Source organism: Pipistrellus hanaki (genome assembly GCF_964339955.1).
Source record: "Pipistrellus hanaki genome assembly, chromosome: 4".
Classification (NCBI taxonomy): Eukaryota; Metazoa; Chordata; class Mammalia; order Chiroptera; family Vespertilionidae; genus Pipistrellus; species Pipistrellus hanaki.
In genome coordinates this window covers 52,845,246-52,857,352 of record NC_140506.1, presented here as the reverse complement: position 1 = coordinate 52,857,352, position 12,107 = coordinate 52,845,246, and the positions used below count along the sequence as shown (strand labels likewise).

The 12,107-nt window shown below is 38.7% G+C and overlaps 1 protein-coding gene across 1 annotated transcript in view; it reads left to right on the top strand.

Annotated features, from left to right (window-relative positions):
* LOC311621098 (uncharacterized protein) overlaps positions 1–12,107 on the top strand; it is a gene marked incomplete at its 5' end in the record, with an annotated part of 112,364 nt that overhangs the window by 42,917 nt on the left and 57,340 nt on the right. Inside the window, one exon of the mRNA XM_084880850.1 lies at positions 9,242–9,352. Coding sequence (XP_084736976.1) covers positions 9,242–9,352 — 111 coding nt within the window. The remainder of the gene's footprint in view (positions 1–9,241; positions 9,353–12,107) is intronic.

Sequence of the window (12,107 nt, the reverse complement as noted above, 5' to 3'; positions counted from 1 at the left end):
TATGCAATACAAGCAATTTCTAATTCTCAGTCTATCAGAAACTCATGGTGATTGACAGGTGCCCACAACATGACCAGATGTTTTTTATAAGACATGCTTTCCTGATGGAAAATACCCCTCTGCTATACATAGGGCATTGGTCTCCCTACCAAAAACTAACCCTACCTCCAAAGAATAACAACCAAAGAGTAGGTTGTTGTTGATTTATTAGTACTTAATATTTTCTAGGAAGCACTCCATTCCCCCTGAATTATTTCCCTACAGCTTTTCAGATCTCCTTATTTCCTAACAAGCATATTAAATATTAGTAGATGCCTAGTGAAAATTGGATCCTTTGCTCCCTAATCTATAACATGAGAGTAATGTGAGATCAATGCTTTAAGGCCAGGACACTAAGGTTGGTAGGCATCTATATATGTAAAAGCCTAAGTGACCATTCAACCATTTGACTATTCAACTGGTAGCTATGATGTGCACTGACCACCAGGGGGCATATGCTCAACACCCAGGCATGGAAACATGGAACAGACTGATGAATTTCAGAGGGAAGGGAGGAGGGGGGAGAGCCGGAAGAGATTAACCAAAGATCTTATATAGAAGCCAGGTGCTGCTATTACACATATGTCTGCAGGGATAGGGACAAAACCATCAATCCAACATCCCCCAAGGGGTCCTGGATTGGGAGAGGGCGCAGGCCAGGCCAAGGGATCCCACAAGTGCACGAATCCGTGCACTGGGCCTCTAGTATAAAATAAAGGTGTCCACACCCACATGACACATTAGATGAGGCTTATTGAGATTATCACAGAGGGAGGCCCAGGGCCACTAGAGGGTTTCTAATTGACATTTCAGTATTTGTCTGGACTGTGAGTTTCCCGAGGTCAGAAACTCTATCTTACACATTCTTTTATCCTCAATAATTTGTGTGGTATCCCCAAAGCAACAGAGTAGATGCCCCAAGGTGCTTGTTGAGTGACAGAATGAGCCCTGGGTACCTAAGAGCTGGGGGAGCATGGGGCAGAGAGGAAGGGAGGAGTGCCGTCCAGGAGGTTTATGACCCGTCCTGCTTTGTCCTGGTGCTCTAGTCCCTTCTCTGGCACCCTTATCAACAGGGTCACACTGCACTTTCCTTGGCCTGTCAGCATTCAGGTATTCCTCTGCTGTATGCTCTGTGGTTCTACCGAGAGTCAGCTCTCCTATCAGTAAAGAAGCAGGTGGCTACTCAGCTCCAGGAGCAGGGATGGAAGATGCAGTATATGGGATTGGTGCCTCCCAGCCCAGCATCTCAGTCATAGGTGACATTAGTGGGTAGGAAACAATGTGCTCAGACAACCACTTTTTTTTATGTGAACAGAATTTTCTAATCTAATTTTCTAACGGGAATGAAGGAAAGAAATACTGAGTATCTACATAGAATAGGAGATATTCCTGGTGAGCAAAGAAGCTGTTTTTTAGTTTTAGGGCCTGCCTACGGAAACATTTTACAGGGTATCACTTTCGCCAGGTGCTCAATGGCACAGATTTTTTTGTAATCCTATAGAGTTTAGTCTCCTTTAATCATGAGAGGATTGCCTATGCACTAAGTAACCTGGATATCTATTTCACCCTCATTGATGTTTATAAAGAAGGAAATTTACTTATTTATAATATCCAAGTAGTAATTAAGTGCACAGAAAAGCCTTCAGCCATAATTCAGGGCTGGCACCTGTGAAGAGAGAGTGGGAGGGAAGCAGGATTGGGTAGGAAGCAGCTCAGACTGCGGTTCAGCTCTGAGGAATTCTGAGACGGACTGATAGGAAGCTCATGGCAGAGTGTCCCTGAGCGGGTACCTGCCATGGCCAGAAACAGCTTGGCTCTAGTACCCTCTCCGACACACTCACAGGCCGTAAACAGTACCTTCCTGAAGAGGACATAGCCTTAGTGTAAGGTGCGGTGATCAGAAAGTGTGGCTGTTGAAGACTTTCACTCAATTACAGCTCTCACATCCCATCTCTTAAAGGTGTGTGTTGGCAGTGTAGATCCAACACCCCAAGGAGGGTGTGAATAGAAAGCCCTCGGCAAGCAGGAGAAAATTGATAGGAACAATTCCAAGAAAGGTGTGACAAATACTAGCTTGAAAATAACAAAATATAGAAAGATTTAAGAACATATAAATGAGTGGCAGGAAAAAAACATGTTATCATTTGTAAATCTTAATGTGTAAAGATGTCAATTCTTCCTTACGTTGATCTATAGATGTAATCCCAATTAAAATTCTAGTAAAGTAGCTGTTTCAGTTTTTGCTTTTGTGGTAAATTTCTCTTAATTAGATTCTAAAGTACTTATAGAAAGCAAAGGGCCAAATTATTAAGCTGAATTTTTTTTTCACAGGAAAAAAAAAAGCCTTTTATTCTGAGTTAGATGTCAAAATTCAAATGCATGGATATAGTTTTACTTTGAAATGAATGAATTTCAATTAAAGTTGAATCAGTTAATCAAATATGCAAATGATGACTTAACAAGTAATTTTCTTATTAAGGGAAGGTAAAAGGAAGAAATTTACCCAAATGTAGGTGGGGTTTGAGGGTGGAAGAATGAACCCCGAATAAGTGCGGAAAAGGTAGAATTGGAACATGGTGGCAAAACTCAGGTGACAAAAGATAAAGACACAGATTTTGTCCAGGGTCAACCTTACTTGGCCCTTTAGTGCCCTTCAAATTAACAAGAACAACAACAAAAAAACAAACAAACAAAAAAAAATTGTGGGATTACTTCTTTATAGACCCAAAGACAAGCAACTTTTTATCTTAAAGTGGCTTCCAGTTTTGTCACTGCATTGTTAATAGATATCTAGCCCTAAGGAAATAAATGTTTATTCATGGGGAATCTATTCATGGATGTGTCTCATCTTTCCACTCCACTTTCTTCTCTCCCCCTCCTCCTCTTGCCATTTTTTCTCTTGTCTTCCCTTTTCCCCTTTTTCCTACTCTCCTCTTTCTACCTCTCACTTTATTTCTTAAATAAAGAAATAAACTAATTCCTAAAGAAAATAAATGACTGCCCTTTTTCTAGAAAAACCAAATAGGTCTGACTTTATATAAGTTTAGCAGATTTTTCCGAAATATCCAAAATGTCCACACAGACTTGACTCGGTGCTTGTCATTTTAAATAAAATAACTAAATGCAGTTTTATAAAATGTTATGATCTCTTTAATTTTTGATACCTTTGCAACTGTTCAACTGAAAGAGTTAACTGTATTTCATCCATTCGAATGCGAAACAAATAAAAATGTTTGGATTGCAAATGACCATATTTAGGAGGCCTTGAGGTTTTGTAATAGGAAAAGCTGAAGCGTGTCTACTATAGCAAAAATGGCACAATACATAGTTAACCTAGGATTTTATTCAATATCAGAAAGTGCTGCCCTGGCAGGGATTCATGTAGCTGCTGAGTCTACTTCTTTTTTAAAACGTTTCTTAAGCTCAACCCCCGAAACCCATTGTCTAGTCAAATCTACTAAATGAGCGGTTGAGGGACTTCAAAATTACACATATTTTCAGCACTTCTGAGAATCTCATTCACACCACGAAACATTGTTCTGGATGCACTAGAGAGGCTTAATTACACACTGGCGATAAAGAGATAAAGCGGGAGATGTGTAGGTGGGATGGAAGTGATTATCCATAAGTATATGGAGAGGGAGTTTGCGTGTAGCTTACATAACTAATTGCCCACACCCAGCTGGCATTTGCATGAACATTTTCTATGAAAGACTAAATGCTTGTGCGATCTGTTGGCATAAACAAAAGAACCAGATGTTCCAACTCTGATACCAAGCAAACTTGAAAAGAAAACTATACATTTAGGGATGGACAAACCATAGAGGAAATTGTGGACGGGCCCATCTTTCTGGAAGCTCTAGGATTAAAATGCTACTGTTGTAGTATAATTTTTTTAAATGAAAAGGACAAGCCCCTGTTTTAAATGATAAGGTTTGCAGATTCTGCTTTGTATGTAAATATGCATGAAAGGACGGAGTAGCTCAGCATTTAACTTTTTACAAACCCAGAACTATTCAGTCGAGTATCCTTTTGGAGAAACAAACTTAGAAAACAATGCTCTTGTTTTTCCACCATGTCATTCCTTCCTGTGTAATGTAGGGCACACACTTCTAGCTGCTCCCAAGACCAGGAGGGCAAGCACCTGTATGGTACATTGCCGGGTAAATTCCTACCACTATTTGTAGAGAGGGAGAATTTGTAAGTTGCATTGCCAAATGGGACACAATAGGTACCATCTACCATTAAAGCTAAAAACAAACTATCAAAATTAATAATACCTTTACAAACAAGAACCCTTTTTACTCTCATAACTCAAAGACACAAAGATAAATATGGTGACAATTTTTAAATGAGTAAGATATTTGAGTAGACATTTCTCCAAAGAAAAGTACACATCGCCAAAAAGCACATAAAAAAATGCCCGTCATCAGGGAAATGCAAATGACAACCACAGTGAAATGCTACTTCACGCTCACTGGGGTTGCTATCATCAAAAAGTTCAAAGCAACAATTCTTGGCAAGAATGTGAAGAAATCCAGAACATGTATAGAATACCAATGGGAATGTAAAATAGTGCAGCCATTTGGGAAAAGAGTATGACCGCATCTCAAAAACTTAAACATGGTTACCATTTGACTCACAGTTCCACTCATGGGTACATACCTAAGACAAGTAAAAACATATGTCCACAAGAAAACTTGTACACAAATTTCCAAAGCAGCATTATTTATTCAAAAAGTGGAAACAATACAAATTCCCATCTATGGATGGTGCATAAAAAATGTACTATGTCCTTACAATAAAATATTAATTCAGCAATTAAAATAAATGTAATATATGTGGATGAATCTTAAAAATAGTTTGCTAAATAAATGAAGCCAAACACAAAAGACGGCATATTGTATTATTTCACTTACATGAAATGTTTGTAATAGGCAAACCCATAGAGAAAAACACACAGATAAGCCATTGCCTGCAATCGAGAGGTTGGAGGAAATAGAGCTATTGGTTAGGAGTTTCTTCCTGGGGTAACAAAAATATTTTAAAATTATATTGGGGTGATGGTAGCACAATTCCAAGAACATAGTAAAAACCATTTAATTAATTATATACTTTAAATGGGTGAAATATACTGTATGGGAATTAAATCTCAAAGGTGTTGAAAATGAATATTTCCATATTGATGGCGCTCTTACATCAAAAATTATTGTTTAAAAGCAGAATTTACTTAGGAGTCAAGATGTGTTATCAGACATTTATACCGTTGATTATAATAGTTTATGATTTTATCTAGTCAATTATTTAGCAAGTACTGATCAGCACAAATAGCTCAAACATTTTTCTTCCACTTTCCTCATACACCTTAAGATTATTTATCATTTACTTTCACATCTCCAGATTTAATCACTTTTCATAGATTTTTGTTCTTGACTTCTTGAATAGACTGGAATTTAAAAGGTTATTTCTATGGGATGTTCTGTGTTGTCACTGTAGAACTGCGAACCATTTTCTCCATTTTGTAATTCTTCTCTTGCCTTCGCTGAACTTATATTCTTGCTTCCATGTTCTCTGGGATCCATCTGCTCCATCTCTATGCTCCTCTTTGGCTGCCCTTTCCCTCCTCTCCTTAAAGGTTTTGTCCTCAGGACTCGGCATTTCTCTCCTTACACTTGTCTCTTTCTTCACATTCTGAATCCATTTCTCAGACCCATCACATATCCTAGGTTTCAAACTTATTTTTCTATCAGCTCAATAAACACTTTCAATTTTCTCTTCCATGGTTATTTTAGTATTACCAAAAAACACACGTTTAGCCAACTTTATAAATGTCCCTACCATGTGCCAGAGATTATACTAGACATGAGAAACACATAGATAGATAGATAGATAGATAGATAGATAGATAGATAGATGATAGATAGAAGACAAATAAATTTTTACTTACTCTTGAGGTATTCATAGTTCGTTAGGTATAGAAAGGCAGATATGTAAATGAGTACAATGAAGTGGTTTAGGTCCTATGACAGCATTTTTTAAAAAATATATTTTATTGATTTTTTTAATATATTTTATTGATTTTTTACAGAGAAGAAGAGGGAGGGATAGAAAGTTAGAAACATCAATGAGAGAGAATCATCAATCAACTGCCTCCTGCACACCCCCACTGGGGATGTGCCCGCAACCAAGGTACATGACCTTGACCAGAATCGAACCCAGGACCCTTCAGTCCGTAGGCCGACGCTCTATCCACTGAGCCAAACTGGTTTCAGAACCTATGCTGGCATTTTACACCTTCCATTCACTTCCAGTTCGTATTCCCCTGAAATATATTGGCAACCATACTTTGGTAAAAACTATTTGAATTTTAACCCTGCTAAGTCTTAAACACGGAATACTTACCTCAGCTTCCAGGGGGAGACCTGGAGGCTAAGGCAATTTTCCCTTGCCTCGGACCAGGACCTCAGGAGATTGATTCCCACTGACTCAGTAGCTTCAGGGATAGAAACTGTAGATAACCTTTAGAGGCTAACCGCTGAGCTCTGCTTCTGTGTTATCGGCAATGGCAAGATAGGGCCACATTCCGATGTCCAGCCGGATGTGACTAGCAATGACCCTGCGGGCTGACCCCAGTCTTTAGAACATATTCTTTAGGATTTAGAATTTAGAACAAAGGAAAATTCCTGTGGTTTGAACCTTTAAAAGGGACTGCCTATCCCTGAAATAGTGCAGTCATGTGAGACCACTTGTGTGTGGTGCTCTCACAGCTGTCCTGGCCAGTTATTTCAATAAATCCTTGCCTGCTTTTTTAATTAATCATCAGCTTCTGGTGGCCTTATTTTGAACCCAGATTTCGACCCCACAACACCCCAAGTCCCATTACAGACCTGTTTTAATTCTGATAACATATTTGTTGATCTTCTTAATCTCTCCCTATTCTAAATTAATCTTCTGAAAGTCACTGCATATCTATTTTCTGCTCACAAACTTTAATGGCTCTCTATTATTGAAGGATCAAGTACAAATTCCTCATCCTCACATGGAAGATTCTTTACACACTGGCTAATTTTTCAGTCTTCTCCTCCACACTCACCCTACCTACACTCACAACCTCTGCGGCCGTTGATCTGAGTCACTAACTTTTTGGTATGTCTTAAAACATTCTGCTTGTATACCTTTGCTCAGAAAACTTCTATTTCTTGGCTTGCTGATTGAGGCTATGCTAGCTTTGGAAACAAAAATATATGAATGGCTTAAGAAAATAAATGCTCATTAGTCACTCGCGTTAATAGTCCAATGTGGATGTTCTTGATTGAATGCTGACTTTGACCTACACAATGTTTCAAAATCCAGGTGCTCTGTTTTTTCTGTTGTTGTTGAGTGTTATCATCCCCTAGGGCCTTGAAATTATCTGAATCTGGCAAACAGATGGGAAAGGAGAATGAAGGATGGTCCCTTAGATGTTTTTATGGGTCAGGCCTAGCAGTAGCATACTACATCATTTCTATCCACATTCTATTGGCTAGAACTCAATCATATTGCCTATCCAACTGCAAAAGAGTAAGAGAAAAACTGTCCAACTGTGAGCAGATAGAAGAGGAATTCATTTTGTGAACACCCCGACCTCCTCATTACTCCCCACTGTGGAGAATCTGGTTCCACTTCCTCTGGAAAGCATTTCTTAACCACTGGAAATGGGAATGAGAATCCCCTTTTCTGATGTTGCACAGGACCTATTGTCTTTGTTCCTTACTTTACACTTACCACTCACTGTGCTGCAAATTACTTTTCTTTTTCATTGTGCATATCTTTTCATCCCCAGTGGAATCCTAAACTCCTTGAAGGCATATGTTTGGGCCATTCATTCATTCATTCATTCAATATGTGTTTTATGGACAACCATCATATAGGACTTAATATCTGGTGCCATAGGGAACACAAAAATTGATTTTTAAAAAAAGTCATTCTGGATCTATATTGTCATTTTAGAATTTGATTTAGAAGGCATTGGCATAACAAGTCCTCTGAGCCCTTTAAAAACTATAGAGGAATTCATTTCAATGATCAACCGTACCATACCATTTCAATTCATTACAAGAATGGCATTATGTAAATGAATGGATATATTAAATGCTATCCTTCGCTTACATTTCCACATTGATTGGCTGTTGCTTATCCAAGCAGCAAAGACCTTCCCTATCGCATTGTAAATAGATGTAGACAAATTGTGATTGTTCCGAAAAATATTCAAAGTCATGTTACCTCACCAGTTGAGTCATGCTTTAAGATTAAAAGTCTTTGAGGAGGGTTATGACAACCTACGTAATGACAGCCTGGTGATTTTCTGCACAATACTCTGCACGTCCATGAACTGTGCATATGCATCCGCACTGAGCGCTGAGACAAAGGAAATGGGTTCACAGTGAAGTGAAGAAGAAAAAGCAGACTTAAACTGCTGGTGAAGGAATCCTGGTTAAATATATAGAAAATCTTATTAAAAATTAATCAACATGGCTTATGAAGCCCTCTTTCACCCCTAGGAAATATTAGGTATGTGACAGGAAGTGCAGATGCTAGAAAACCAGGCAATAAAATAAATAGCCTCTGGATAGGTCCTCCCCACCTTTCAAAGCCTAAATCCTAAGGCTTAGGCTATTTTTGGTTTCCTTTCAGAACGGAGCCTATACAATGAAAGCAAAAGCAGCTCTCTCTCTCTCTCTTTTTTTTTTTTTTCCTCTGACTACTCCAAGATCTGTTTTTGCCACAACTTCATAAGTATTTCAATTACTTGTTCCCTCAACAATCCTGCAGCGAAGCGCTGCCCCCACCCCTCCTTTTCATAGATGAAGATATTGAGGTTAAGTGATTTTCTCAGGGTTACAAAGAGACCTAGCAGCAATGAGGGAATGAGAACTTGCGGCTCAACCTTCTGGTGGATGAATAGATGAGTTTCTGAGCAGCTGCTATTATCCTGCAAAGAGGCCCGTAGCTGCCTGGCTGATTGTGCAAAGAAACCGGGCCCAGGAAATGAAAGGGAGGCTGCGAGGACAGCTTTCTCCTCCTTATTAATGACACAGCCAATTGTTTAATGTTGGAAAGAAAGGCCCTTTAGAGAAAGAGCTTTTTAGAAAGAGGACAAGCAGCAGGGCACTCAATGCGGGACCCTGCCTCAATGAGACCCTTGTTGTCTGTCTTCTCGCAGACAGCGCTGCTGAGGAAGCCGGGCTGCAGATCGGAGACGTGGTGCTGGCTGTCAACGGCACCGAGGTCAGCAGCATGGAGCACGCAGAAGCTGTGCACCTGGCAAGGAAAGGTAGGGGGCGAGCCACAGACTCTACAGTTAGCCCGAGGAAGCACAGAGCGGCACTTCACCGGGGAGTTCCAAAGTGGAAGAGGCAATGTGATTTTTTCATGTGAATAAAATCACATTTCTGCCCATGCTCCTTCTGTGTCAATGGCCAGCCACAATGGTGAAACCAGAAAATGGCAGTAAGCCAAATGTACTCTCTTGAATATCAATATATTTCCTTAAATCCCCTCCCTCTGTTGTCTTTCTTCCTTTCTCTCTCTTTTCTTCCTATTTTCCTTTCATTCCATCAGTTGTTAGAGGTAAAAAACTCAGAGTTTAAGTTTGGAGAGAGAGAGAGAGAGAGAGAGAGAGAGAGAGAGAGAGGGATGAAGAAATTACAACTTAAAGCTTTTACAAATTCTCTTAGGGCCACTAGAGGCCTGTCCTTAAAGCAATTCTGACACGGATGGAACCAAGAGAACAATGACACATGCCCCATACCCTTGCATCCACTCACATTAAACTTTGTGGGAAGGCTAAGACCATCTTCCTCTCTGCAAACCAAGTTACTTCCTTTGGTGTGAAGTTACAAATCCTTACCTCCACACAGACCTGAAAGCATGCAGCTGGCAATTGCTTTACTCCATCATCGTCTTATTTGGTGAGGTGCCCCATGCCTGGCTTTCCAAAGGCTGCATGCACACCTCCCTGCCCCTGGGGCATATTCTCAGGCAGTGATGTTAAAAAGGGAGCATTTGAGATAGGCCACAGGTGCCACTTGCTGAGCTACATCACTTTCCCTTTTTCATAATTCCATTATGCCTGGGGGTTAACAACAGCAAGAGACTTCTCTAGTGCAAAAAATCACTAACAAATGTTGCATCCTGATAAGCTATTCTGGACTTTTTTAAAGAAAGAATTTAGCTTAGTATTTGGCTAAGTCTGAAGGAGTTGTCATGTACGAGGTGCACCAGGAACCCAAGGACACGATCAGTTCACATGTGCACAACTACTTATGAGTCCTACACGTGCAGATGAGAAATTAAGATAATATGGTAATGACTGTATGAATGAATTGGTAGCATCCCATACAATATGGGAATTTTATCCCATTACTTTTGGATTTACTCGTTCCTAGGTTCTTTGTTACAAATGACTATTTTTTGAGTTACGCAAAACCTAATTTTAGTAATACTTATACTTGTAGGATTTGTTTTCTTTTCCCTCAAGAAGTGTAATGTTCTTTATAATATTAAATCATTCGGCCTTCCTATATCAGTTAATGAAACATCTCTAAAACTTGAATGGAAGGTTTGCAAATTTCTAAGAGATGGAACTAACATTGATACTGAGAGAAGAGCTAAATCTAACTCCCTCGCTTGTGCTGTTCCTGGCAGCTACTTATAGGGTGGATTTACCTGCTGCTATATTCTGGCTTCCCCAAGAAAGCACTCACCCTCAGGGCACCTCCCTGGGTCTCCAGTCCTTCTCAAACCCAACAGTGGAGATGCTTCAGAAGCAGAAAGGCAAGTTGTAGATCTGATGTTCTAAAGTGAGGACAGTAAGAAACTTCTGAGAAGACAATGTCATTGTGGATGTTCGGAGGAGTGGGATACAGCCAAGAGCAGAAGAGGGCTGAATGCCTCATGTAGGGCATAGCTGGGGGACCCTTTCTTAGAGTTTTCCTCCCCGATGGCCCCCAGTGGTCAATTCCCTACCACTGAAAGCCAGACAACAGAAGCACCTGTTGTGGACAGATGGAAACATAAGGTGGCGTGTCAGCCCAGCTGGATTAGGAAGATGATTATTCCTTTCTCAGGCTTCCTTTCCCGCATATCTCTAAGACTGAGAAATAATGAAAAGAAAAAATGCAAATAACAAAATAAAAAGAAACAATAGAAAGATAGTTTTAAAAATAAATACTGCTTTGAACTATATAACAATAAATCTGAAAACTAGATAAAAATATTTTCCAAAAACATTCATGGTGCCAAAGTAAGTGCAAGAATAGATAGAAAATTGGTACATACTATAATAAATTTCCATCCTGCTCCATCCACCATACAAAAACCCAAAATTCACTTTTATAAATGAAATTTATTTAACTTTCAAAGAATAAGTAATTCCTATTCTATAGAGTTTTTTTCCAGAAAAAGGGAAAGAGAGAATGCTTCTTGGCTTGTTTTATAAGATTACTATAACTTTGATTCCATAACCAGATAAATATAAGATAAAAAATAAAATAATATATCTATTTTACTTATGAAGTGTAAGAACAAAGAGTAGATATCTGAATCAAGCTGTTTATTTAAATTACACATAATAACATCATACTCAAGTTAGGTTTAAAATAAAGATGGCTTTTCATAAGAAAATATTTTAACAGAATTTATCACATAAATGGACTAAAGATAAAACATCACATGTCTATTTCAATAAAGTAAAAAATCATGTAATAAAGTTCAGCAACTTTATTTAAAATTCTATAAATAATTGGAATAGAAGTTTCTTTTCATAGCTTTGTAAATGGAATCTACCAAAAATCTAACCATGAAAAGAAAAAAGTATATAAAAGAATGTACACAACAAAACTTTTAATAGAAAAACTTTGGACACGTTTCCTTTGAGATTGAGAGGGATAATGCCAATTTTAGCAATCTCTGTTTATCTAATATCTAAGGTCCTGACTTATCAAAAAATGCAAAAAAATTAAAGGTGTATTGTCTAGAACGAAAGAAAACCATTATTATTTGCAGATTATATAATTATAACAAAATCA